At 45.8% G+C, this 26497-nt stretch overlaps 1 protein-coding gene across 6 annotated transcripts in view; it reads left to right on the plus strand.

The window, feature by feature from the left end:
• ttc28 (tetratricopeptide repeat domain 28) overlaps positions 1-26497 on the plus strand; it is a 1212158-nt gene that overhangs the window by 981329 nt on the left and 204332 nt on the right. For 3 of the 6 annotated variants that reach the window (XM_072489716.1, XM_072489732.1, XM_072489758.1), the window contains one exon: positions 20303-20446. The exons of 1 other annotated variant lie outside the window; for it this stretch is intronic. In XM_072489716.1, the coding sequence (XP_072345817.1) occupies positions 20303-20446 (144 nt within the window). The remainder of the gene's footprint in view (positions 1-20302; positions 20447-26497) is intronic. 2 more of the 6 variants (XM_072489724.1, XM_072489741.1) reach the window with 1 other exon arrangement.

Genomic DNA, 26497 nt, shown 5'->3' on the forward strand with positions numbered 1-26497 from the left:
TGAATGTCAATCTACTTGAATTTGACAGCATTAATGCAGAGGATAAATGTATTAATGGCTTTGGTTCAATTTCCTGCTCATTCAGTCAAGGAACAAGGGATTTTGGGCTGCTTAAAAGTTCAAGGTGAACAGTTTCCTGTCAGCTGTGCCGGCATGAAGCCTGCTGCCAATGGCAGTGTAGTTTTGCAACCTGCCTTCTCAGCTACAGTTTAACATGCAGAGTGGTGTTTTCTTTCAGCTGCAAAACTTGACACTTGGTAAGTGTAAAGATCATACTTCTTTTTTTTCCATATAAGACAAACTGATGAATTATAAAGTGCAGAATACACAGAACCCTTTGGATAATCTGATATCTGGCAGCCGTGACATGTTTATTGAAATGATTCAGACTGAAAAAAAAACTTGTATTGTTGACTTCAGACACTTAATAAATATACATGAATATCAGCTGGAAAATGCTATCATGCAATCTGTCAAGGTGGCAGACTCTTCCCAACTTCAACTGGAATAAATGTCTGTGTCTACCTTCTTACATTTCCTTTCTCGCTCACTTACAGCCCCCAAACCCCAGCCGCAGAAGGTTCATCTGAAATCTGTTCATTGAGGAATTAAGTTTTTTTGTTGGTGCTCAAAAGCATTTTCTATATCAAAAAGGTGGTATGCTCACCATTATGTTGTTTGATAATTTTGTGCGCTATTAATGTTGCCGATAAGAAACAGCTCTATAATGCAGAGCAGTCCGACAATGAATTTGGACTGCACTGATGGCTGGCTGCACAGGTGCTGTTAAGTCAGAGCAAACTACAGTACTGGCTGGAGATGCAGATTTCCCAGCTGGGACCATTCAGAAACTGTACTGCTAACTATGGGGACAGATTAACTTTACATCAAAATGAAGCACTCCGTGTAAATTGTGTCTTTTTAAAAATCTGAGCTTCATATAGACATGCTTTCGTCATTTGTAATCTGACCACAAGCATAGAGACATCAATTGTATTAGTTGTCCAGTTGTACTAACATTTGCAGAACACCTTGGGCCCGATTCAACCAATTGGGAATATGGGCAGCACGGTAGCACAATGGTTAGCACTGTCGCTTCACAGCGCCAGTGTCCCAGGTTCGATTCCTGCTAGGGTCACTGTGTGCGGAGTCTGCATGTTCTCCCCGTGTCTGCGTGGGTTTCCTCCAGGTGCTCCGGTTTCCTACCACAAGTCCCAAAAGACGTGCTATTAGGTAACATTCTGAATTCTCCCTCTGTGTACCCGAACAGGCGCCGGAGTATGGCGACTGGGGGATTTTCACAGTAACTTCATTGCAGTGTTAATGTTAGCCTATTTGAGACAATAAAGATTATTATAAAGTCCCATAGCGAGTGCATTTAGCCATGTGTTTCCTGGCGCTCGCAGTGACTCATGTTGTATAAGGGGCCTCACTGGGGAATGCACAGCCGAGGCTGCACATAGCCCCGTTTTGTACATAGCGTCTCGATCTCAGCGACCCCTGACCGCTCCCCAGCCCGAACGCACTACGCTGAACTCCAGTCCCGATCGCGCACACTCAGAAAATGCATATTGGCACCTTGGCAGTGCCAACCTAGCACCCTGGTAGTGCCCACGCCTGCTGGCAGTGCCATCTGGGCACATTGGCAGTGCCAAGCTGGCACCCAAAATGGCATTGCCAGAGTGCCCAGTTGGCATCAGCAGCACCAGGGCACCAACCTACCCAAAGGGCATGCACCTCAGGTCCTCCGATCCCCTGGGAGACACGCACAAGTGCCATTCCGTCTGGTACCTGTTTATGGGGACCAGTGCTGAACAGTGCTCGCCCGAGGTCTCCGAGGCGAAGGAGATGAATTCCAGAGCCACAGGTACCTGCACATGAAAGTGAGCCTCGTTGTCTCGCTCCACTATGCAGATTTGCAAAAAAAGTGATCCTGCCCACAACTGACAGGATTTACATCACAAAGTCTCACACGATCGCATTGGATCTTGTGAGGCTTTGCGAGTGGTGACTCCTGGCTTTTATCGGCCATGGTGTGCCGCAGCAAGCTGCTTTTTGGGTGCAGCCTGGCGGTTGGACCATGCCCTTATGTCAAGGGGTAGGTCCAACTCATTGGTTGAGATACAGTGGCAACAATGTCAGATTGGCTGTGAGACATCACTGCTTTCAACTCCTCTTCGCAGAGACCCACATACCAGGAAGGCAATCGGAATTCAGAAGTGGATCAGAGTTCTTGAATGGAATTGCAAAGGCCTGTCTAGCAGGAAATGAGCCAATGTTACATTTTCTCTATCTTGTCCCCCTGTGTTGGCCCAGCAGGTTAGACACAAAAGCCCATCATCAAAACTTTGCTGACAGTACCCTGAGGCAGCCGGTAAGAGAAAAGACCAAAGCACACTCAACCACTGTGTGGGGTGAAAGCAACAGGTCACCATTCACCATCTTTGCAAAATAACCAAAGTTAAAGAACTCAATCTTTCTCAAGGGTAATCAGGGACAGACACAATCCTGTGGGTGGGAAGGACAGACAAAGGCGAGCCGTTGGCCTAGCCTGTGACTCCCACATCCCATAAATAAATTTTAAAAATCATTGAGGAATTGTGGGGACCAAGTGCATCCTAGCATTGTCTCGCCGATCGCGCTGAAATTCCAATAAGCTTTCAGCAGCTATTTCGCAAGACCAAAGCTGCTTTTGTGCTAGGTTAAACATGGGGCGAATAGAAAATTGAAATTAATGTACCTAATTCTAGCAAACAGTACATGAGAGTTCACATGTTCACTAAGACTTAACCAACTGTGTTTCCTTTAACAGTAATGGCAAAGATGAATGCAGGGTAGTTCGTATAGTTTTGAGCTTGAGATTTGATTTTAGAAAGCATTTTGGTCATTTGTCCCAATACTGATGGCTATAGGAGGTGATGTTTTCCTGATCACTTGGATTTGGGCCTTCAGCCAAAAGTGGCAGTCAAGGGATTCATTCTATTAGGTTTATTATAATTTTTAAAATCTCCATTTCATTAATTTTCATTGTTCTAAATTGAATTTTATGATATTGGTTCACAGACTTGATAAAACAGGGGTTTCATTATCCACGTTTTGTCATTTTACTCTAATTTGGCAGATCAAACATGACAGGTGAAGTGGCACAATCACTCTGACCAATTAGCTGTGCCTAATCCTCCCACATTGCTGAATAACATGGAAACGCATTTCCTTTCTGTTTTTAACAAATGCATGTTTGAAGGAATGGGATTATGCTATTTTAATTTATTGGTAAAGAAGTGTGACAGTTACTCTCATTCATCATTAAAAGAGTCAGTTTCAGGATTAGGGGCTGTCAAGGCCCTTTCTACATGCAGTGAAGGGCCATTTAGTTAATCATTTCCGTCATGGAAAAATAAAGAGGAAAGCATTTGTGCGCTGGAGCTTGGCTCTTCACCGTAAATGGAAGGGAACGAACGGACATTATAAAGATTCAAATGATAGTTAGTGGAACAGGAAAATTAATCCGGATCAGTGTTTCTGGTTAAGTCCATGCCCCTGCCGGCGGTTTCAAACGTGGTTGGGTGGGGGGAGAATTTGGCGGGAATCCAAAAATCAGGTTTATGGTGGTGTGAATTTCCCGCAGGATACTTTGCTAGTGCCTGCCATGGCGGATCAGGAAACCTGTTGGAGGAAGGCGTGAAACTGTTTGGCATCCCACTAATGGGATACAGGTGAAGGCCTCACCAGAATCTTACAGCCACACCTGATTCTCTGCGATGCCAGCGGGAAAACAAATTGGTCCAGAACACGTTTGGAACAACGTGGGGCAGAATTTTCCCTTATTTTTCCAGAGTGTCAGGGTCTGACTGAAACCCGGCATGTAGCTCTCCAGCTGCACATCTCGGCTTTTAGTCCTGACTTTGAGCCTCTCTGAAAATAAATGGGTGTGTTTTACATCATCACTGTGGTGGGGTGGGGCTTGATCGAGCTGACAAACCCAAGGACGCCCCTTTAAAAATGGCGCTCTGATCAGAAAGAAAGCCCCCCCCTTGCCCATGGACATGGAGGTAGGGGGGGGGGGGCAGCCCTCAGGTGGATCTGGGCTCCCCCCACCACCACCTCCACCCTCTCACAGACTCTAACCATCAGCATCTGGGCTTTCCCCCACCCCCTCCGGATAAGCATAGCAGTGCCAACCTGTGCCAGTGTTCATTGCCAGGGCAATGCCAACCTGTACCAATGATGTGGAGATGCCGGCGTTGGACTCAACCTGTACCAAGGAACAGTGCTAAGGGGCAGTGCTGGGGCACTGCCTGGCATGCCCCTCTCCCCCTGGGGGCTGTACTTAACTTTGCGCTCCGGCAGAGGGGGATCACCTAGATTCATTCACGTTTTTAAATAGCTGTTATAAACATCACCAATGTGACGTCATCGGCAAAATCTGAATATTCAGTCAGGGGTGATCATGTGGCAGGGGGGTTGCTAATTTGAGTAAAATGAATGTATAACATTAAAATAAAGTTCTTGGTCTTTATGGGTGTAAACCTTGTTATGTCACCGGCGAAGGAAGTTGAAAATCAGCAAATGGGATCTCACTGATGAGAGAATCTAATTTCCCGATTTTCCCAAAACTTTGTGCTGATGTCTATGTTCTCAATGAAGGGAGATGTGCATGCAAAATTATCCCAGTGGTATGGGGAAGTTGGGACTCATCTGCACATGCCTGAAGCTGTCTCCGGAGTCCTGAATGGAGGCCGCCAGCAACCCAGGACCCCATTACACCACTACTGTGGGGGGGGGGGGGTTACATCTGCATGTGGATCTTCCAGAGTCGGTGTCATACCGGAGACCCATCTTCACACCTCCGAGTGTTCTTGGAGATCCATCTTTGTCAGGAGATCCATCTTCGTTCTTCAGTGGTAGGTCAGTGATCTTGGGCATCTTTTCACTATGGCACCCACATAAGATGGTGGGACAGACCCATGCAGGAAACACTCCCCTTTCCCACCACAAGACTTAGTCCCAGATAGGAAAATTCAGCCCGTAGGTACAAACTGGTAAAAGGTCATTTCAAAACTAATATCAGGAAACACTTCAATTTAAGATTAATTAATTCCTGCATTGTCAACCAGGTAAAAACAGAAGAGGTAAAACTCTAAATTGATCAAATCAGAAGTGAGATGCTGTGTGCAAGACGAGTGTAGATTTCAAAGTAAAGTTGAGGCAATTGGGCAGAATGATCTTCCTCCACTGTAAATCTGTCTTTGGAGAAGCTTCATTTCAATGTCAAATACAACATTTAAAAGGAAGAAAGGCTTATATTTATATATACACACATTATCATATTGCTCAGAAACATGTAATACTATTTCATATACAACAAATGCGCTTTTGTAGGCAAATACAACAACTGTTGTACAAAGCAGTATTCCAAAAACAGAAATGAAGTTCATTGTTTATCTCTTTTTGGTGCTGAAATGATGAATGTAATTCAGGACACTAAGAGACACAAACTGTTCTTCATATAGTGCCCTGGGATCACTGGAACAGGAACATCTTCCTGCAACAATACTTGTGTACCAATTGAGACTATGTGCTAGTCCAGGAATGGGGCTTGAGGTCACAGGATTACGGCTCAGAAATAGTGGTGATATAATCTTAGCCAAACTGACGCTCCATTTGACACAAACTAGTATTTACTCCAGTACAGTAACCTATGTGATGCATTATCAAGGCAATAAGATTGAGGCAAGTGGCTGGTCCAACTAGAATACCCTCAAGACAGTGGTCAGCCAAAAATTGCAGCCCTCACAAGGAGTAGGGATTGGATTGGATTTGTTTATTGTCACGTGTACCGAGGTACAGTGAAAAGTATTTTTCTGCGAGCAGCTCAACAGATCATTAAGTACATGAGAAGAATAGGGGTATTATTTTCTCAAGTTGTGTTTCTATTGGGAGAATGATATATTTTTAAGATGTTGCAAATTGATGTTGAATGAATGACTGGCCTTGAAAAGATAACACTTTGAATGTAATGGTCAGTAATTTATTGGGTAACTACCAGTGAGTTTACTGCACATGTTGTTATTAGTCTGTAGATATCTGTAGATAGGGGCTGGTTTAGCACTGTGGCCTAAACAGCTGGCTTGCAATGCAGAACAATGCCAGCAGCGTGGGTTCAATTCCCATACCGGCCTCCCCGAACAGGCGCCAGAATATGGCGACGAGGGGCTTTTCACAGTAACTTCATTGAAGCCTACTTGTGACAATAAGCGATTATTATTATATCCCAATTTGTGGTGATGGAACAATAAGGCAGGAGTCACAAGTCATTGCAAATCACTGGATGATCTCTGCCATTCGCCTGGTGAAATAGCAACTCACCGTCAACCCTCCTGTGAGTTTCAGGAACTTGCTGCGTTTGCTTTGTGAAAATGAATTAAATTCGCTGCAGAAAATTAGGATTGGTACTTAATGAAATAGAACTCTTTTAATGACTAGATTTATGTTACTACAATGCCACTGAACCACTCTGGCTCAGAAAGGGAACAGTTGCAACAGAGGTGGCTCATTCTTGAAGATAGTAACTTGTTCCTAAAGTTGCTCAAGATTTTTAATTTTAATTTTTTTTCTACTTTAACCTTTCTATCTCTTTTCATTCCTCTCCTAATCTAATAATTCTATTCCTCTCTTTGGGGAAAATTTTCGGGGGGTGGAAGTGGAGAATTTGGAGAGAGCCAAAAAATAAAATCGGATTCCCGTTGGCGGGAAATCAATTTGGAATTTTTCCCTCGTCACTTTCATGACGGGTCGGGTTTCCAGTCATCCCCATGCATGCCAATGTCATGAATGCTCATTGAAAGCCACCATTTGCCAGAATGACGTTCCCCCTCCCAATTTAGTGGTACATCAGTGGGAAATTAGACTGGTCTGAATCACGAGTGGAAGTAAGGGGCGCGCAGCTGTCGGCCCTCTCTTCGCCCATCACTTTGAGGTGAGTGCAACATTCAATGCCTTCCTACAGCAGTGCTGCTCCAGGTTCTCACCAATGCCAGCGAGGCACCACATTATCCGGGGCATGGGTTGGTTTGCTAACTGGTTTTTCTCCATACCCTGAGGCCTTGTCTTTTGTGGGGCTCAGGTAAGGCTACACTATGAGGTAGAGACTAGCAATGTGACCCTTGACGGGTGGGGTGTGGGGAGGGGAACGACTGTATTATTGTGGCACAAGGGATGGGTTGCACAGAGACTCATGGAGGTGGGGGACAGGAAAGGCTTGCACATGAAGGACCGGCTGCACAGAGACTAATGGAGGGGTGGGGGGGGAGAATGTGTTGTCATCAGCAAAGAAGGAATGGGAGAACTCGTTGCAAAACAGTCGTAGCTCCTGTTCTGAGGCCAAGAACTCAGATGAGAGATTAAAGGCAGCCCTGGGGCTTTGCGGGAATGCTACAGGACAATGCATGGCACACACGTTGTAGTCCCACTCCAAGGGGGGACAAGATGCTCAATTGGGATAAGGCACAGCTTGGTGTGCAGGACGCGGTCATTGTTTTACAGCCGCTGGCCATGGGCTTATCTGGCTCAGTGCTGGGTTGCAGTTGGGATGGCCATCGTTAGGGGAGGCATCTACAACCTGTAAATGGGGAAAATGTGATAACATGGGGGATAATTGAAGCTCTCCGGGGCAGGTGGGGGGAGGGAGGGGGGTCTCCTCTGTATGTGACTGTGCAAAGAAACACGAGATGGGGAGAGGTGAGGTCCACATTAGGCATGGGGACATCAACAGTGATGTAGGACATGAAACTGGGCGCGATTTAACAGGAAAAGAAAGATTTTTGGGCGCGTTTAGAGGGGTGTTTCTTGATGCCCGCAGCAGCGAGAACAACCCCGCTATCAAATGCCACACTGAGACCGCACTTACCTTCATTTCCTGCACTGACAAGCTCAGCTCACCCCACCTCATAAGGGCAGGGCACCCCTGTGCCTGGTCCCCAGCATTGGCAACCTACCATCTGGGCACGGTCACTTGGATACTGCCAAGGTGTCAGGCTGGCAGTGCCAGTGCCCAGGTGGCAGCCGGAGTGACAGTGCAGACTCGATGGGCCGAATGACCTCCATCTGCACTGTAGGAATTCTATGGTTCTATGCCCTACTCCTACAGATTCTGAGCTGAGCTTAATTTTGCCTTCTACTCTGCGTGTCCCATCTGCTGGACCCCATTGTTACACTGACCATTGACACACATGTAAGACTGCTCCTTGTATGGTGGGATTTGTGTTGCTGACATGCACACAGATACATTATAGGAGCTCACCAAACTTATTAAAAGAAAACTTTTGCATGGTGAGTGCAGATCAGAAGATAGGAACAATGTAGAAACAGGGGCAGGAGTAGGCCATTCAGCCCTCGAGCCTGCACTGCCATTCAACAAGATCATAGCTGATCTTCTATCCCAACATCATTTTCCCCATATCCCTCGATATCTTTATGAAATAAAGCTTTTAAATTAAGAAACAACCAGTTTTGCCTTAAAGTACAGGAATATACACTTTTCAAGCAAGGCAATAGTTCCCTCAATTAGCCTACATCTCAACCAATTTGCTGTCGAAGCATATAAAGCCTTCTTACATGAACATTAACATAGGTATGTTTTTGATTTAGGTCAGCTTTATTGTAATGTGTTTGGTGTGTGCTTACAAAATACCCTGAGTATACAATATGCTTGTATGATGTGTTTCCAACGATGAGTAAAAGAGCAGTGGATATGGTTTCAAATGCCTGGAGTCTGCAATTACAGCTTCGGGGAAAACTAACTTTGATTAAAGACCTAGATTTGAATGGCGGTGTCTTGGGAGTGGGTTATATTTTAAAAATATAACTTCTTCCATCGGGCAGGAGATACAAAAGTCTGAGAACACGCACGAACAGACTCAAAAACAGCTTCTTCCCCACTGTTACCAGACTCCCAAACGACCCTCTTATGGACTGACCTCATTAACACTACACCCTGTATGCTTCATCCGATGCCTGTGCTTATGTAGTTACATTGTATACCTTGTGTTGCCCTATTATGTATTTTCTTTTATTTCCCTTTCTTTTCATGTACTTAATGATCTGTTGAGCTGCTCACAGAAAAATACTTTTCACTGTACCTTGGTACACATGACAATAAACAAATCCAATCCAATCCAATATGAATTTGTGGTCTTCAAACAAAGTGTTTTGACTCAGAACCATTACCATTGTACAGCCACATCATTAAATCTGTTGAACTCAACTGAAAGATAAAAGAAACAATTAGATCATGCTTTTCTACAACCTCAGGGTATCCCAAAATGTGTATTTTCAATGAAAATCTCTCGTTCACTTGCCCCCGTTACCAATTAAGCCTCCGGAGTTTACGGACATACTAGGAGGAGGATACGGCCCATCGAGCCTGCTCCGCCAGTCAATTTGACTTGGGCTGATCTTGAACCTCAACTCGACTTTTCTCTCCTGCTCCTCTTATTTCTTGATTCCCGGAGACCAAAAATCAGCCTATTCCAGCCTTAAATATCTTTGATGATGGCACATTCACAACTCTCTGGGGTAAAGAATTCCAAAGAATCACAACCCTTTGAGTGAAGAAATTTCTCATTCTCAGTACTAAATGATCAGACCTTTCTCTTGAAACTTTTCCCCCTTGTTCTAGATTCCCCATCTCAGTATCTAGCCTGTCAAGTCCCTTCATACTCCTGAGTGAGATCACTTCTCATTCTTAACTCCAGAGAAGGCAGATCCAATTTACTCAGCAGCTCATTATAGGGACCAAGATAGTGAACCTTTGCTGCGCTACCTCCAATGCAAGTATATCCACAGAACCCCTACAGTGTTGAAGGAGGCCATTCAGCCCATCGGGTCTGCACTGACCCTCTGAAAGAGTACCCTACTCAGGCCTATTCCACTCTATCCCCATAACCCCATCTAACCTGCACATCTTTGGACACTAAGGGGCAATTTTAGCATGGCCAATCCACCTAGCCTGCACATCTTTGGACACTAAGGGGCAATTTTAGCATGGCCAATCCACCGAACCTCCATTTCTTCGGAAACCGGAGCACCTGGAGGAAATTCACGCAGACACGGGGATAATGTGCAAGCTCCACACAGTCACCCAAAGCTGGAATTTAACCAGGGTCCCTGATTATGTGAGGCAGCAATGCTAACCACTGTGTTACTGAGCTGCCCGTATCCTTCTTTAAACATAAAGATCAAAATTACAAACAGCATTCCAGTGTGGTCTCACTAAAGCCCCGTACAGTTGTAGCAAGGCTTCTTTATTCTTATACTCTAATCCCTTAGCAGTAAAAATCAACATAACATTTTCTTTCTTAATTGCTTGCTTTACCTGCATCCTAGCTTTTTGTGTCCTTTGTATAAGTGTGTCCAAGTCTCTTTGAATATCAACATTTAAAATTTCATAACTTAAAAAAAATATTCAGTTTTTCTATTCTTACTAATACTTTCTCTGCCGCCTTGTCGCCCATTCACTTAACCTGTGTGTATTTCTTCACAGTCTCCTTGGACCTTCCTCACAGATTGCATTCCCACCAAGCTTTGTATCATCAATGAACTTGGATATATTACTCTCTGCCTGATCATTTAAGTCATTCATAATGGTTGTAAATAGCTGAAGCACCAACACTGATTCTTGCAACAATCTTTTTGTCACAGCCTGCCAACCTGAAAAGTTTCATTTACCTCTTCTCTCTGCTTCCTGTCAGTTAACTGAACCTCTACCCATGCAAATATATCAACCCCAAATCCATGAGCACTTTTGGAAACCTAAGGCTGTGATTTTCCGGCCCTGTTGTTTTGGGACGGGGATGCTGCAGACCAGCCGAAAAGTCCATTGGCTTTCGGTGGAACTGGTAGATCCCCAGGGCAGGAAAATCCCAACCTAAGTGCTCTACATCTACTGGTTCTCCATTATCTACTCTATCAGTTACATTATCAAAAATCTCCAATCGATTTTCCAAACAGAGGGCTGGACTCTCCGCCTCGCCACTTTTCTGCCCTGATCCGCCGGCGGGATTCTCCATTACGCCGGCCGGTCAATGGAGTTTCTCATTGTGCGGCAGTCCCACGACGTCGGGAAACCCCCGGGCGCAGGCAAAATGGAAAATCCCACACGCAGAGAATCCTGCCCAGGGTGTTTTGGAAAACTATAATCATATTATGCTTTTTTAAGTGAATTGTTAAAACTTCTTTAACATTAGATTCCAGCACTTTCCTGATGATTGATGTCAGGCCAACTGGTCTGTCATTCCGTGTTCTCTCTCCCTCCTTTCTTGAATAGCGGGTCTTGCATTTTCAACTCCCAATCTGGTGGGACCATTCTAGAATCTAGGGAATTTTGGAAAATCATAGCCAGCACATGCACGATCTATTTGCGGCTATATCTTTTCGAATCCTATAATGTGGGCCTTCAGGACCTGGGGATTTGTCGATTTTAATCCCTTGAGTTGTTTCAGTTCTTCTTCTCTGCTGACATTAATCACCTTAATTTCCTCTCTTCCATTAGCCCCAGGGTTACCTTCTGTTTCTGGTGCCTTCCACTGTGAAGACAGACGCAAAATATTTGTTCAATGTATCGGCCATTTCCTCATTTCTATTTGATTTCTCCTATCTCTAGTTCTAGAAGAAATAGCTGCAAATAGATAGTGGATACGCTGGCTATGTCATTCCAAAATTCAAAAGGGCCAATGTTTACTTTAGCCACTCTTACCTTACAATCTGTTTTTCATTCTTGGCTACTTTGCTCATATTCTATTTTTTCCCTTTTATCAAAAGGGGCTCGTTTGGTGACCGTTTGCTCAAACACTCCGAAACAAGCCCAACAGCCTGTCTGACACCAAGACTGTCTGGTTCCAACTCTAAACTTTGATTGCTGGGGCGAGATTCTCCCGCGATTGGCGTACCGGCACCAAGGGCGGCACGAACCACTCCGGCGTCGTGCCGCCCGGAAGTTGCAGAATCCTCTGCACTTCCGGGGGCTAGGCTGGCGCTGGAGGGGTTGACGCCGAAGGGCCGCCGCCGGCCTGTGCGAGTTGGTGCATGCACAGGTATGCCAGCGTGTTCTGGCGCATGCGCAGAACCGCAGGCGTGTTTCCTGCGCATGCGCTGGGGGTTTCTTCTCCGCGCCGGCCATGGCGGAGCCTAACAGAGGTTGGCGCGGAGGGAAAGAGTGCCCCCGCGGCACAGGCCCGCCCGCAGATCGGTGGGCCCCGATCGCGGGCTAGGCCACCGTGCCGGGGCCCCCCCCCCCCCAAACGAGGACTCTGCAAGCCGCCCTCCAAGCCAGGTCCCGCTGGGATGGACCATGTCTATTTCACGCCAGTGGGACTGGCCGAAAACGGGTGGCCGCTCAGCCCATCGGGGCCTGGAGAATTGCCGGGGCGCGCGCCACCAACGGCCCTCTCGCACCGCGCCTGAAAACCGGCGCTGGTGAATTCGGCAGCTGGCGGCGGGGCGGGATTCACACCACCCCCCGGCGATTCTCTGACCCGGCGGGGGGTCGGAGAATCCCGCCCCTGATCTCTCTACCTAATCCTGACTGCTGCTGAAAATCTCATCTAAACAGTTGTACTCTCTGGGCTGGATTTCTCTTATTTGCCATTTTACCTCCACTCTACACAAATTCCAACTTATTCAAATCTCTACCATTTAAATCTTCTCCCACACTAAATAGTAGTCCTGCACACCTACCCGTTTCGTCCTCGCCAGTGAGGATGCAGCCCCAGCACATAAACTTCAAAATCTTTAAAATCTTTCCACACCTTATGTCCAAAGTGGATGAAGGTGGAGCCATGCCTGAAAGTGGCGGTCTTCGGGGTTTCAGACCAGCCGGATCTATTCCTGGGGAGGAGGGCGGACGCCCTTGCCTTTGCCTCCCTGATCGCCCGCCGTAGAATCCTGTTCGGCTGGCGGTCAGCAGCACCACCCAAAGCTGCAGACTGGCTGTCCGACCTCTCAGAATCTCTCCAAATGGAGAAAATCAAATTCGCCATCCGAGGGTCAGACGACGGCTTCCACAGAACATGGGAGCCATTCACCCAATTGTTCCGAGACCTGTTTGTGGCCTACGAGGAAAGAAAGGCGAACCACGGGAGGGGGAGGGGGGAGGGGAGAGGGAAGAGACAGGGAACAAGAGAGGAGAATCAGGGAGGTGGGGGGAGGCAGGGAAATGAGAGCCGGAAGGAAGGCAGGGGATACAATAACGAACAGGGCATCTCCAGGAGCAGGGAACAAGGAGAATGAAGATGAGAGATGGGAGGAACGGCAGAAGTGGCGGTGAGCGCGAGGCGGCAGCGAGATCCACCCGGGGGAAGCGACAACAACACCAAACCTACTCGAGTATTGCCCACTGTAATTGTCTCTCCGGCACCCGAATGTATATTTACCTCCCCGGTCTACCCCACCCCTCCCCCTCCCTCCTGCAAACAGTCGCCTACTTATATGTTGTAAATAATTTTGCCAGTTGTACAGAGTTGCTGCTGTTGAGCTGGTGCACAATAATTATCCTATTTTTTTTTTTAATTGTATTTTTTTTAAACTAGTTACTATTTTCCTTTCTTTGGTATGTTTGGGTGTGCCCTTCTCTTCTATATATGTGTATATGTATATATGTGTACATAACGGTAAATATACTTTGTTCAAAAACCCAATAAAAAACATTTATATAAAAAAAAATCTTTCCAAACCTTCACTCCACTGAATCTCAGTAATCTTCAACAACTTGCAACAACTAACATATGCTTTTCCGACTCTCCTCTACTGCACATTCACTGCTCCACAATTGATCTTGGCAGTTTTTAGATATGCCTCTGTATTCTAAGCCACTCTGCAATACTTTCGATACTTTCCGATTCCCATTCAAAGCCTCCCCAAAATGGGTTCTTCAGCTGTCCTTCAGTAACTTCCCTTGACCTTTTGTCCACCCCCTTTTCAGTGCCACCACTCCTTCTGTAAAAACAACTGAGAATGTTTCTCTCCTTGCAAGGTGCTATACAGATATAAGTTTATTTTATATCTGTACTGATTATTCTGCTTAATAGTTTAGTCTGAACCAACACAGGCTGTTAAGGAGCCAGATCAGGACAGGATGGCGCCCACGCATGTCTTGTGAGATGTCTACGTCTAATATTAGGCTTGGACTTCAGCACAACTGTGGAATAAAGTGCACAATAAGGATTTTGTATTTCTCGAAACAATGCACAATTTCCATTTCCGTTCTGCTCTTGAACTCTTTCCAGCCTCTCTTCACCATTCCCAAGAATGACTTTCCATCATGTTTTAAATTGTAGGAATAGAATGAATCAGTAGAATTTAAATTGAATTGGAGTTGCCAACATTTAATAAAGGTATTCAAAGAAGAGGACGATTCTCAGCATGCTGTACACCAAAAAAGAGTAAGCCACTTAACAGCTCAAGCCTGTTGGACCGTCAACAGAAATGTATTCACCTCAGAATTAAAATTAACAAATTGATCAAGCATTGGTTGCTGTTTGCAGAAGAGAGTTCCAAACTTGTACCACCCCCTTTTGTGTAGAAGTGATTCCAACTTTAAAGTCTGACTCTAATTTCTAGATTATGCCCTCTAGTCCTGGACTCTTCAACCAGCAGAAGTAGTTTCCACCTAACAATTCTATCAATTCCCCATAATATTTTTTTGAAAATAAATCAAATCACCCCTTATCCTTCTAAATTCCAAGGAATACAATCCTAGCCATAGTTTAACCCTTGCTGAATAAAGTTTTTCAGATGTGGTCTAACTAGGGCTAACTAGAGCTTAGAATAATTTCAAACCTTTTGAATTCTAATCCTTTAGATAGAAAGGCCAACATTCCATTGCCCCTCTTGATTTTTTTTGAACCAGCCCATGACGTTTTAGTACATGGACCCCTGAAACAAAATCACAAACTATCAACATCACGAAAGGCGTATTAACTGATCATTCAGCTCATTATAGTCCACACGACCGTATCTGCTGTATCTGTTGACATAACAATAGTTGGGACCCAACCATCTTCACAAGAGTGATGAGGGATGGTCAATCAATGTTGGCCTTGCCAGCGATGTCTAGATCCCATGAATGAGTAAAAGATGTCATTGCATTTCACAATAGTTCACGGCATGGTGAAGTATACCTGGCATAAAGGAAGATGGTGTAGTTGATGGAGGCCAATCATCTCAGACCCAGGGCATTACTGCAGGAATTCCTCTGGATAGTGATCACGGCCTGATTATCTTCAGATCTTCAGCAATGACCTTCCCTTCATCATAAACTCATATGTGGGCATGTTACTGATGATTACACAGTGTACAGTACGATGTACAATTCTTCTGATACTGAAACAGTATGTGTCACTATGCAGTAAGAACTGGATAACATTCAGACCGGGGCTGATGAATTGTAAATATCATTCGCACAACACAAGTATCAGGCAATGATCGTATCCAACAAGAAAGAATGTGACCATCTCCTCTTGACATTTAATGTCTTTACATTGCTGAATCCTGCGTTATCAATATCCTGGGGGTTACCATTAACCAGAAACTGAACTGGACCAGCCATATAAATACTGTGGCTACAGGAGAAGGTCAGAGACTGGGAATGCTGAGGTGAATAACTCACTTCCAGACTCCCAAAAAGCCTGTCCACTGCCTACAAGGCACAAGTCAGGAGTGCAATGGAATACTCTGCAGTTATCTGCATGAGTGTGGCTCCAACCACACTCGTGGCTTGACACCATCCAGGACAAAGGAGTCCTCTTGATCATTACCCCATCCACCAACATAAATACTCACCTCCTCCATCACCAATGCACAGCAGCACCGTGGGTGTACCTGCACCTCATGGACGACAGCGATTCAAGAAGGCAGCTCACCAGCACCTTCTTAAGGGTGCTGACCATTTGCTATGACCATAGTGCTTCTAAAGGAAAACAAATGGCCTCCTTAATTGCCAGTGATGCCTACGTCCTATGAAAGAATAAAATAGTTGACAGCATTTCCTTACTTTTTTGCAAAATAAACATTAATGTCTGCCAAAGTATATGTGTTTAAATAAAATAAATGTGGGCTGACCTCTCCTTAACTAATCACTAATAGATTAATTTTAGACTTTCAAGGATACGAGTGCAGCTGTTAGGCCCGAGTATCACATCAAGCGCTTAATTGCCAGACTGAAGTGGCCACTGGAAGTTCATCTGTGAGTCAGTTTATAGAGGACAGCAGATGTGGAACAGTATAAAGTAAAATGTATATATAAACAATGGGCGGATAGTCTCACAGATTCATTTTTTATTTTTTGTTTTTAAAGATTGACTAATGTAAGGCATCAGATTGCTTGTGATGTGCTGCAGCTGTGATGGGATGCACCAATCCAGTGAAAAGTGGAAGCTTGTATAAGCATAGTTTGTGAATTGGAGCATTCTCTGATATTTAGGGACAATATTTTCAGGAGAATCCCAAATGCATGCAAATGGTCAGGAGCTAGAAAACATTAGCCGTTACTAAAAGATGCATTTGTTTTAGACTAAACTGTTGACCACCCCACTTCATTTCCTGGTCCCCGTGTTATGTGAGGTTGTGAAAAGGAGTGTCCCCTTAGTTTCAAAACTGCCACAGTCACCCCCTCCTCAAGTCTTCACCCCTCTGTCATTGCAAAACTGCCACAGTCACCCCCTCCTCAAGTCTTCACCCCTCTGTCATTGCAAAACTTGCCACAACCACCCCCTCCTCAAGTCTTCACCCCTCTGTCATTGCAAAACTTGCTACAGCCACCCCCTCCTCAAGTCTTCACCCCTCTGTCATTGCAAAACTTGCTACAGCCACCCCCTCCGCAAGTCTTCACCCCTCTGTCATTGCAAAACTTGCCACAACTCAAAACTGCTTTTCTGCTTCAAGGACTTGAATGTGTTCATAGATCATAGAACTTACAGTGCAGAAAGAGGCCATTCGGCCCATCGAGTCTGCACCGCCCCTTAAAAAGAGAACCCTACTTAAGCCCACTCCTCCACCCTATCCCAGTAACCCCACCTAACCCTTTTTGGACCCCAAGGGCAATTTAGCATGACCAATCCACCTAACCTGTACACCTTTGGACTGTGGGAGGAAACCGGAGCATCCGGAGGAAACCCTCGCAGACACGGGGAGAAAGTGCAAACTCCGCACAGTCACCCGAGGCCGGAATTGAACCTGGGTCCCTGGAGCTGTGAGGCAGCAGTGCTAACCACTGTGCCACCGAGTTGTTGCCTATAAAAGCCATGACATCTTTTCAATCTGTCCAAGGACGTTACCACCCCAACCACAGCGCTGAAACAGCCCAAAGTCATAAATGACATCCTCCATGACTGTGACCAGGGTGCACTATCCCTTTGTGACCTCTGCAGCCATTGATATGGTTAAGCAGATCACCCTCCTCCAATGCCTCTTGAAGGGATTACACTCTTAATTATCTGATCACAATCAGAATATACGCAGCATTGTTTATTTCTTTCCACCCCAGCATTGTTTTTTTAGGTGTCCCCAAAGATCTATCCTTGGCCCTATTACTCCCTCTTCTAAACACTTCTCCTAAACGACATTAGGCACAGGCCAAGTCCCACATGCATGCTTATGACACAGAGTTCTACCTCTTCATCGCCTGACTGAAATCCTGTGTTGGCAGCAATGCATTACTGCGAACACTGGAACTCTGAAAGAAGAAGAGAAAGTGCTGGAAATACTCAATAGGTCTTGATGTGTTGGGTCGGCTGGGTCGATGTGGACTGCACTTGATGCAATGTAGCGAGAGACAGACCTCCAACACTTGATAAAATGCAACATGATTTTATTCGACATCCAAATTATTATACATGTTCAACTGTGGGTTGACACTATGCTGACTTGACTGTAGACCTGACACTAGCCTGACCAGACTAACCTAGCTACCACATGGTGTAGGCACTGGCTAGCTCACGAGCTCTAACTGTCTCAGAGGCTGGGTCCCGAGAGAGCGGGAAAACTGGTGCCCTCTGGCTTTATAGTGGTCGTGTCCTGTCTGGTGATTGGCTGCTCTGTTCTGTGTGCTTACTGGCCATCCTGTGTGTCAATCACTGCCTGCCTGCATTCCATTGTATACATAGATGTATATTATGACAGGTCTGGCAGCATCTAAGGAGAGAGAAAACAGAATTAACATTTCAGCAGTGGTATCTTTGATCAGAACACTCTACAGATGTTGACCATTTCCAGCATTTTCTGTTTTTTTATCTGTCGTCAGACTGCTTGTCGACGTTTAAGCCTGATGGAACTGCAATTTCCTCTGAAGACTGAAGCCGTCATCTTCAGTGCTTGCTATACACACCTTGACCATTGATGCCCTCCACCTCACTGACTGTGTCAGGCTCAACCAGACTATTTGTAACCTCCTATTACACCATGGGCTAAATTTGTAAACCAACAATATCGTTTCAAAGCCCCTTTACTTCCACATCTGAAACCGTGCCTGCCTCTGTGCCTCTGTAAAAACCATCATCCATGCTTTTGGAGAGGGGGAGGAAAGTAAGAAAGGAAGTTGTGATCTGACTGAGTATTATTTGGTTCATATTTAAGCTCAAGTGATGATGGCGCTTGGTCAGAGTCACTGTTGTTCAGTTAGTAAATTCATAAGTCTTTCCCTTTTGAACTTCAATGGCTGTGACCCTCGAGATATTTAAACAAGCGGAAAAGCCGGCAAAAGCAAATGGGGAACATTTTGAACGTTTTGAAAGTTTTTATTGTGCCTTGTTCTCAGAATCGTTGCCTTTCGAAATGTGAACTTGATCTTTTATTTGAGTTTGCCGAACAGTTTGCTGAATTCTGTTCATGTCCTGGACAAATTACAGCTGTTATCTGCAGCAATTGTTGGCTGACATTTACATTTCTAAGCACACAAACATGTACCAACACATTTGTACACACATAACAAAAGATGCACTCACAAGCCAAGGCAGGCAGACTTGGCATGGTGCTCGAGTATTCACAGCCCTCAATAAATGGAATAAAGTCTGCAAAAGAGAGGATAAACAGTGCTGGAGGTGACACACGGCCCCATACCATTCAAAATTGTTTTACTGCAAACATTTATCATCACATATACCTGGAAATGCTCCTTCTAATATTTTTCTTGTAAGCGCCTTCTTAAAAAGTGAAAAGACTGCTATTCCAATTTGCTCTATGTTCCTGAACCAATTAACATGTAGTCAGTGATTGAGTATATTTCAGATGGTTATGGCTTATCCCATTTGCAGAAACAGCTTGCAAATTCACAATGAAAACAATGGAATCCCTCAAACATTGAGTCGAGAGAAAGTGAGGGAGTTTGGTTATTTACAGTATATAATTTCTCAAGATTACTTTAATGTTGTAAGAATTTTAATTGAATATATATGGATTAAGCATGTGCTTGTGGAACTCAGTGTTTATTCGTCAGCTCCTCTAGGGTTTGGATTGGATTGGATTTGTTTATTGTCACCTGTACTGAGGTACAGTGAAAAGTATTTTTCTGTGTGCAGCTCAAACAGATTATTTAGTACATGAAAAGAAAATAGTAAAAGGGCAACACAAAGTCCACAATGTACATACATAGACACCGGCATCGGGTGAAGCATACAGGGGTACTATTAATCAGGTCACTCCATAAGAGGATCGTTTAGGAGTCTGGTAACAGCGGGAAGAAGCTGTTTTTGAATCTGTTTGTGTGTGTTCTCAGACTTTTGTATCTCCTGCCCGATGGAAGAAGTTAGAAGAGTGAGTAAGCCGGGTGGGAGGGATCTTTGATTATACTGCCCGCTTTCCCCAGGCAGCGGGAGGTTTAGATAGAATCAATGGATGGGAGGCAGGTTCGTGTGATGGACTGGCCGGTGTTCATGACTCTCTGAAGTTTCTTGCGGTCTTGGGCTAAGCTGTTGCCATACCAGGCTGTGATGCTTGTACCTATCAGAGAAGCAGATATCACCGCCATGGAATAGAGTCAGCAGCCTAAACAGAAGACTTCTTTATTGTCTGTCCACCTTGTATCTTATCAACAGCAGCTTTTAATCTTGTGACTCAGGAGGCAGTAGTCCTGCTCCTTAAAAATGCCAAATGGACATCTCTCAATTATGAAATAGTCATGAAGTTCAGGAAATTCACCTATTCAAGCAGCAGATTCACAGTAATACACAGGACGTATGTATTTCCATTTTACCGAGCTGGATGTGCATTTGCAGTGTTATCAGCTGATGTGGTTTGGGTGTCTTTGTTTCAGTAGGATGTGTTCGAACAGCGAGACAGAGAGTGAGGCTGGAGATCTTCTTGATCAACAGTTTGAAGAGATGAACAATAAACTGACTTCCATCACTGACCCCACAGGATTCCTCAGGATGGTCAGCAGGAACAACCTCTTCAATAGGTAGGGACAGTTTCCAAATGCAAAGTCTTAACACTGCAAATATTGTTCTATAATTCAGTTAGGAGTAATTATTCCAACTGAACCACTGCAGTAGGCATCAAACTGTGACTATCCTGACAAAATACATTGGTGCAATGTGTGGGGAATGATTACTACTTATTAGAGGGTGATTATTGTGTATTATCAGAAATGAACACACTGAATCGTGACTATCCAGATAAACACACTACAATAGAAGCACTTGTTAAGTAAGCAGAACTCACCAAGTCTTTAGCAGCATCTTCCAACCCAAGACCTCTATGACTGTGGTAGCTCGAGACATACACTGGAGCTTGCAGTAGTTAACAAGGAGTTTATTGATGAAAAACAAAGGCTGATAAGTAACAGGCACAGAATTCAATATAACAGGTCTGATCACTTTGGCTCCGGGGTCCACACTCCCTGGGGTTTTGCTCCCAGGGCCCCGTGCAAACTCCCTACTGGCCAGGGTTCACATGCTCCAGTGTGATTGACCCTGAGCCGGTCATGTAGTCCGATGAGCCCGCCTCATTAAAGGGGCTGCACTACCACATCCATCTCCCCTTAAGTCCTTCATTACAGCCACACAAAAACCAACAGAACAGAGTTTACAAACATTACAAAAGACAACAGGGGAAAGATGGTCCATCAAAAAGTCAAATCGGTCCAGAGACCCCCAGGCCCTCCTGGACCGCTGGAGCCTGCTCACAGACTCGGCACCCTTCTGGGTAGTTGAGATGTCAACAGCCGATGACGCCTCAGGAGGCACCACCTTAATGACCGGCGAACTGGCCACAACAGGTGCAGCCGGTTGAGTGGATTCAGGAGCCGTTGGCCTCCCATTGGTCAGATGAATTTATAGGAGTGCCCGTAATATTGTTTGGGCTATTTGGCTCCAAACTGGGGGGGTCGCTACCCCCGACTCCTCGAGTGGTTGATGTGTTTTTTGACAGTCTTCCCATTGACATTGACCACATATGACACCGGTCGTGACTGGGCCACCACCCTTGCAGCTGGTCAAGGTGGCCTTGAAGCAAAAATCGGGGCCCCCACCTATAATGATCTGTCACCCTCTGCTCTTGACCATTGACCTTCACCGGAATCCTACCAGGGTTTTGTGTATGAGGGCAGGATGCATAATCTTTGCTTGTTTTATTTTGAACTTAGAAGGTCTGGGGTAATTCAATAGAGGTGTTTCAAGCGATAAAACCCATATAGGGATCCATAATAAAGACCATTATCCTGTCAATTGGTATTACTTTTATTTTGAAATCAGAAGATTTAAGGTTTATACAAAGCCCAAGATTTTAGGCATGTAATCTCGCCAAACGTGCTGCATTGCCAGAGCTGCCATCCTTCAGGTGAAGTCTCAAAGCAAGGAGCCCGCCTGCCTGGTCCAGTGGTTGTGGCAGACCCCATGGCTCTATTCAAAGAAAAAACACTGAATTCTCTCAGTATTCTTCTCCCAATCAACATTACCAAAAGCAGATTAACTTGCAATTCATTTTATTAGCTAATGGAAATTAACTGTCAAGATGAATTATTGCACTTCGGAAATAATTAATTGGTTGCGAAGACATTTAGAGTGTTGTGAGGGTGTGATTAAGCTCTATATAAATGGCCTTTCTCCATTTTATCCATATTGTTCAAGACCTTGCACGGTGTTGTCACGGTTGTAATGACTCATGTAGAAGGCCATGCTTAGATGGCAGTATTCACTTATTAACAGACACTGTGAAGAATGAAGCCCCGAGTGTTGCAGCAAAGCCTGCGTGGTAGTTTTCCCCCGTAGGGCCAATTGGGCCAGAACACGCAAATCCTGGGGTTGACCTCGGGTTTAACGTTAGGAGTCTGGACCTGTCGGGTACGGTAGCCTTTATCTCACTTTCTGTAAATAGTTATTTGCCTCAATAAACCATTTATTTGTTAATCTACTTTGTGGTTGTCAGCCTTTCAAGATACTACATTCGGTGATGAGGATCAATCAGAGTGCCTTCTTACTGCTACAGAAATCAGGAGAGCAGACCACATGTGGAAGTCTTTCCTTTGAAGCAAACTCGTTCAGTAGTCTATGAGTGTCAAAATAATCTTTTTTGGGAAACTTGAGCCATTTGATCCTAACACAGAGCAGTGGGTGCTATATGTTGAACACCTGCGCTATTTCTTTAAGGCCAATGAAATTGGAGGGGAAGAGAACAGCGGCTAATCATATTAACAGCCTGCGGGGCCCTGACCTGATTAGGAGTCGAACATCCTCAGATGCCCCCGACGCCAAAACTTTTGAGTAGCTCATGGAATTAGTCAAGGGACATTATCATCTGAAACCCTCGATGATAATGCAATGATACAAATTTAATTTGATGACAAGAGCCCCGGGGAGATGATAGCGATGCTCGTGGCACGCCTAAAACAAGCATTGCGAATTCAGGATAGAACTCAATGACATGTTGAGAGACAGGCTAATCTGTGGTGCTGACAACAGGGCCAGACAAAACAAATTGCTAGGAGAGGCAGCTATTACATTAAGGAAGGAATTAGACGTCGCCCAGGCAATACAAAGTGGCAAAACGGGAGCAATAAAACTGCAGAGCGTGCAAGCAGACAAGGTCCACCAAGTTTGATGGGAACTGCTGGTATTCATGGTGGCAGGGGTGAAGCCACAGAAAATAATGAGGGAACAGAGATATAGGAGCCGGGATTCTCCGAGCCTGCGCCGGGTCGGAGAATCGGCGGGGGGACGCACAAATCCCACCGGGCCGCTCCCGACACCGGGCCGCCGATTCTCCGGGACCGGAGAATTGGCACCAATCGCACCAGCGCGGACGTCGCGGCGCTGCGGCTCCCACGGCGATTCTGCGCACTCGACGGGCCGATTGCCCGCCGAGTCCTGCCGGCGTCGTTTGCATATGGTCCTACCCGGATGGACTTCGGTGTTCTGGCTGCGGGGGCCGTCCTGGTGGGGCGGCGGGGGGAGCCGACTCCGGGGGGGAGCCTCCACGGTGACAAGGTCCGCGATTGGGGGCAACCGATCGGCGGGCGTGCTAATTCCGGGGGGGTGTGGGCCTATGTTCCTCCTTACCGGGCCCCTGTAGGGCGCCACCATGTTGCCCGTGGGGCGGCTCGGAGACGCCCGTGGCGCGTTTGCGCGGACCCGCGCCGGCCGTGGCAGGCCGGCTTTCGGTGCCGGAGCAGCGCACAGCACTCCGGTGCCATTCTAGCCCCTGAGGAAGGGGAGAATGACTGGGCCTGGATGCCCATTGACGCCAGCGTTGCTTGCGCGGGTTTTGACGCCGTCGCCAACACTTGGCTGGAATTTTGGGGAATCCCGGCCAGGGAGTTTGGTCCACAGACCAGGAACTATGAAGAATTCTCCAGTGTGGGGGAGATCACCCCCAGGAGAGATGTAAATTCAGGGAAGCTACATGTTATGCCTGCAATAGGAGGGGGCACATTAGGAGGAGCTGCAAGGCTAGGCACGACCTACAGCTCTGACTTCAGTGCACAGTGTTGAGATTAACCCTGAAAACAGATATGCAGTATACAATTTAAACAACATTAAGGTGGGCAAGGTGGCCCCAATTACAATTGTGTTAATCAGGGACTTAAAGGGGAGGGATGTGGTAGCGTGGAGGGAGGGAGTGGAAGGTTCTTAGAGAGTGATGTGACCCTTGGGGCAATTGGGCTGGAGTGCACGAATCCTGGAGCTGTTTGCGAGTTATACTTTTAGCTAGGAGTTTGGAGTCGTGGAGTACAGTAGCCTTTATCTCACTCGCTGTAAGTAGTTATTTGCCTTAATAAATCGTTTATTTGTTAATCTACTTGCTGGTCACCAGTTTTTCAAGATACTGCAGCCTGTTAAACCTCTGGCAAGACGTGACTGGTCTTGGGTGGCCGACATTCTTTCTTTCTTACCCATTCTCTTTAACTCACTATGTGCTCCTTCATCAATTACTCTGTGCCCTGCTGGGTAGTTGTAACTCCACTGGTGTTTGGGGGCATCTGTAATTGTGGTACAGGGTGTTTTGAGATCCTGCTGACATTAGTATTCTCGGTGTTTATGAAAAGAAAAATTTCAGAACACTCCTTCAATGAATCACATTGGAATATTAATTCCATTGTACGGTCCATGATGTCTGTGTCAATAGTTATTCACTAGAATATGACATGACATGAACCTAAGGTAATCATGGGCTCCGCTGGAGGCTCTGGTTTCATTATTCTATACTTTCTTGGGCAGCACGGTAGCACAGTGGGCAGCACTGCTGCTTCACAGCTCCTGGGTCCAAGGTTTGATTACCGGCTTGGGTCACTGTCTGTGTGGAGTCTGCACGTTCTCCCCGTGTCTATGTGGGTTTCCTCCGGGTGCTCCGGTTTCCTCCCACAAGTCCCGAAAGACATGCTGTTAGGTAATTTGGACATTTTGAATTCTCCCGCTGTGTACCCAAACAGGCGCCGGAATATGGCGACCAGGGGACTTTCACAGTAACCTCAATGCAGTGTTAATGTAAGCCTACTTGTGACAATAAAGATTATCATTATTGATGCGACCATCAATTCACTGAGCGACACTTTGAGAAGTAAACCGTGGTTTTAATCAGCTTACAACTGAGCCTGCCTGTGACCTGTACAACAATGAATGCGGCCCCGCAGGTCAGCTGCCTTTATACTTCCTGTAAGGGGTGGAACCATTGGCCAGCCCGTACATGCCCCGACATATCCCCCTGTGGGTGAAGCCGTACAATAGGTGGAGCCCACAGGGTTAAACACATAACGTAATACGATACAGCAGTAACATGATATCACAGTGCACTGGTGAATTAACAGTAGTTCCATTCACCACAATTATCAGTGTCAATGGAATTTCCCATTGAAGCCACCCCACATCATCGGAGGTGTGCTGCCGGCGGAAACAGGGAATCCCAACGGCTGGAGAATTCCAGCCAATGTTTCGAGTCCACATAACCCTTCTTCAGAACTAAAGACTGAGAAAAATGTGCTGGATTATATACTGTATAAGAAGGGATGGAACTGCTGACACAGTGATTAGTGGGAGCTGGGAGAGATTACAATAAAGATGGAGCAAAACTGAAGAACAAGTGACTGGTGGCCCCGAGGGGGATTTGGATTTGGATTTGTTTATTGTCACGTGTACAGTGAAAAGTATTTTTCTGCGAGCAACTCAACAGATCATGAAGTACACGAAAAGAAAAGGAAATAAAAGAAAGAAGGAGGCTTTTTGCATAGGAACAAAATGTGTTTGGGATATTAAAAAAGGTTAAGATGGAGGAGAACAGTCACAGTCGAAATGGACTTGAACTGTTTGGGAACTCCACCATGATATCACCAGTCCTGTTACTTCAAAGCATTCTTGTTCTACAAGTAGAATGATAGTGCACCAGAACCTCCCCAGTCCTGCCATTCGACTGCTCAGGCACTGCAACAAATTGGGAAGGCTGTGATTTTCAGCCTGATTGTAGAAAGAGACGATGATGGGGACACTGTCACTGTGCAGTGCAGGTAAGTGCACCATAAGGTTGCAAAGCCACTCGATTTCTCTACACTGTCTCAATCACCATCTCTTACTGTTGATCCACTTCTCGGTCTCTCTCTGTCCCTGTCTCTGTCTCTCTTTTGATCTCTTTCCCTGTCTGTCTCTCCCTCCCTCTCTGTGTCTCGCCGCATCTGTCAGTCTATTTCTCCATTTCTTTCTTTCTCTCTCTGTCTCGCTCTCCTCCGTCTCTCGATTTCTGTCTCTTGCTCTCTCTGTCACTGGGCGTGATCTACCGACCCTGTTGCACACGAATGGGGATGTGGTGCAGCCGGTAGATGATGGGAGATCCTTCCTCTGGGATCTACCCGGCTAGCCATGCCTCGCGAGATATATCAGTCTTTGGCAGATCTACATATTAGAGTGAGACAGCTAGTCTCACTCTAAAATGCAGCTCACCTGATTTACCGATGCACTGGGATCTAACCTCTTTGCCTCGGAGACCTCAGGCGAACGCCATTCAATGCTGGTCCCCAAAACCAGGA

Source organism: Scyliorhinus torazame, chromosome 1 (genome assembly GCF_047496885.1).
Source record: "Scyliorhinus torazame isolate Kashiwa2021f chromosome 1, sScyTor2.1, whole genome shotgun sequence".
Classification (NCBI taxonomy): domain Eukaryota; kingdom Metazoa; phylum Chordata; class Chondrichthyes; order Carcharhiniformes; family Scyliorhinidae; genus Scyliorhinus; species Scyliorhinus torazame.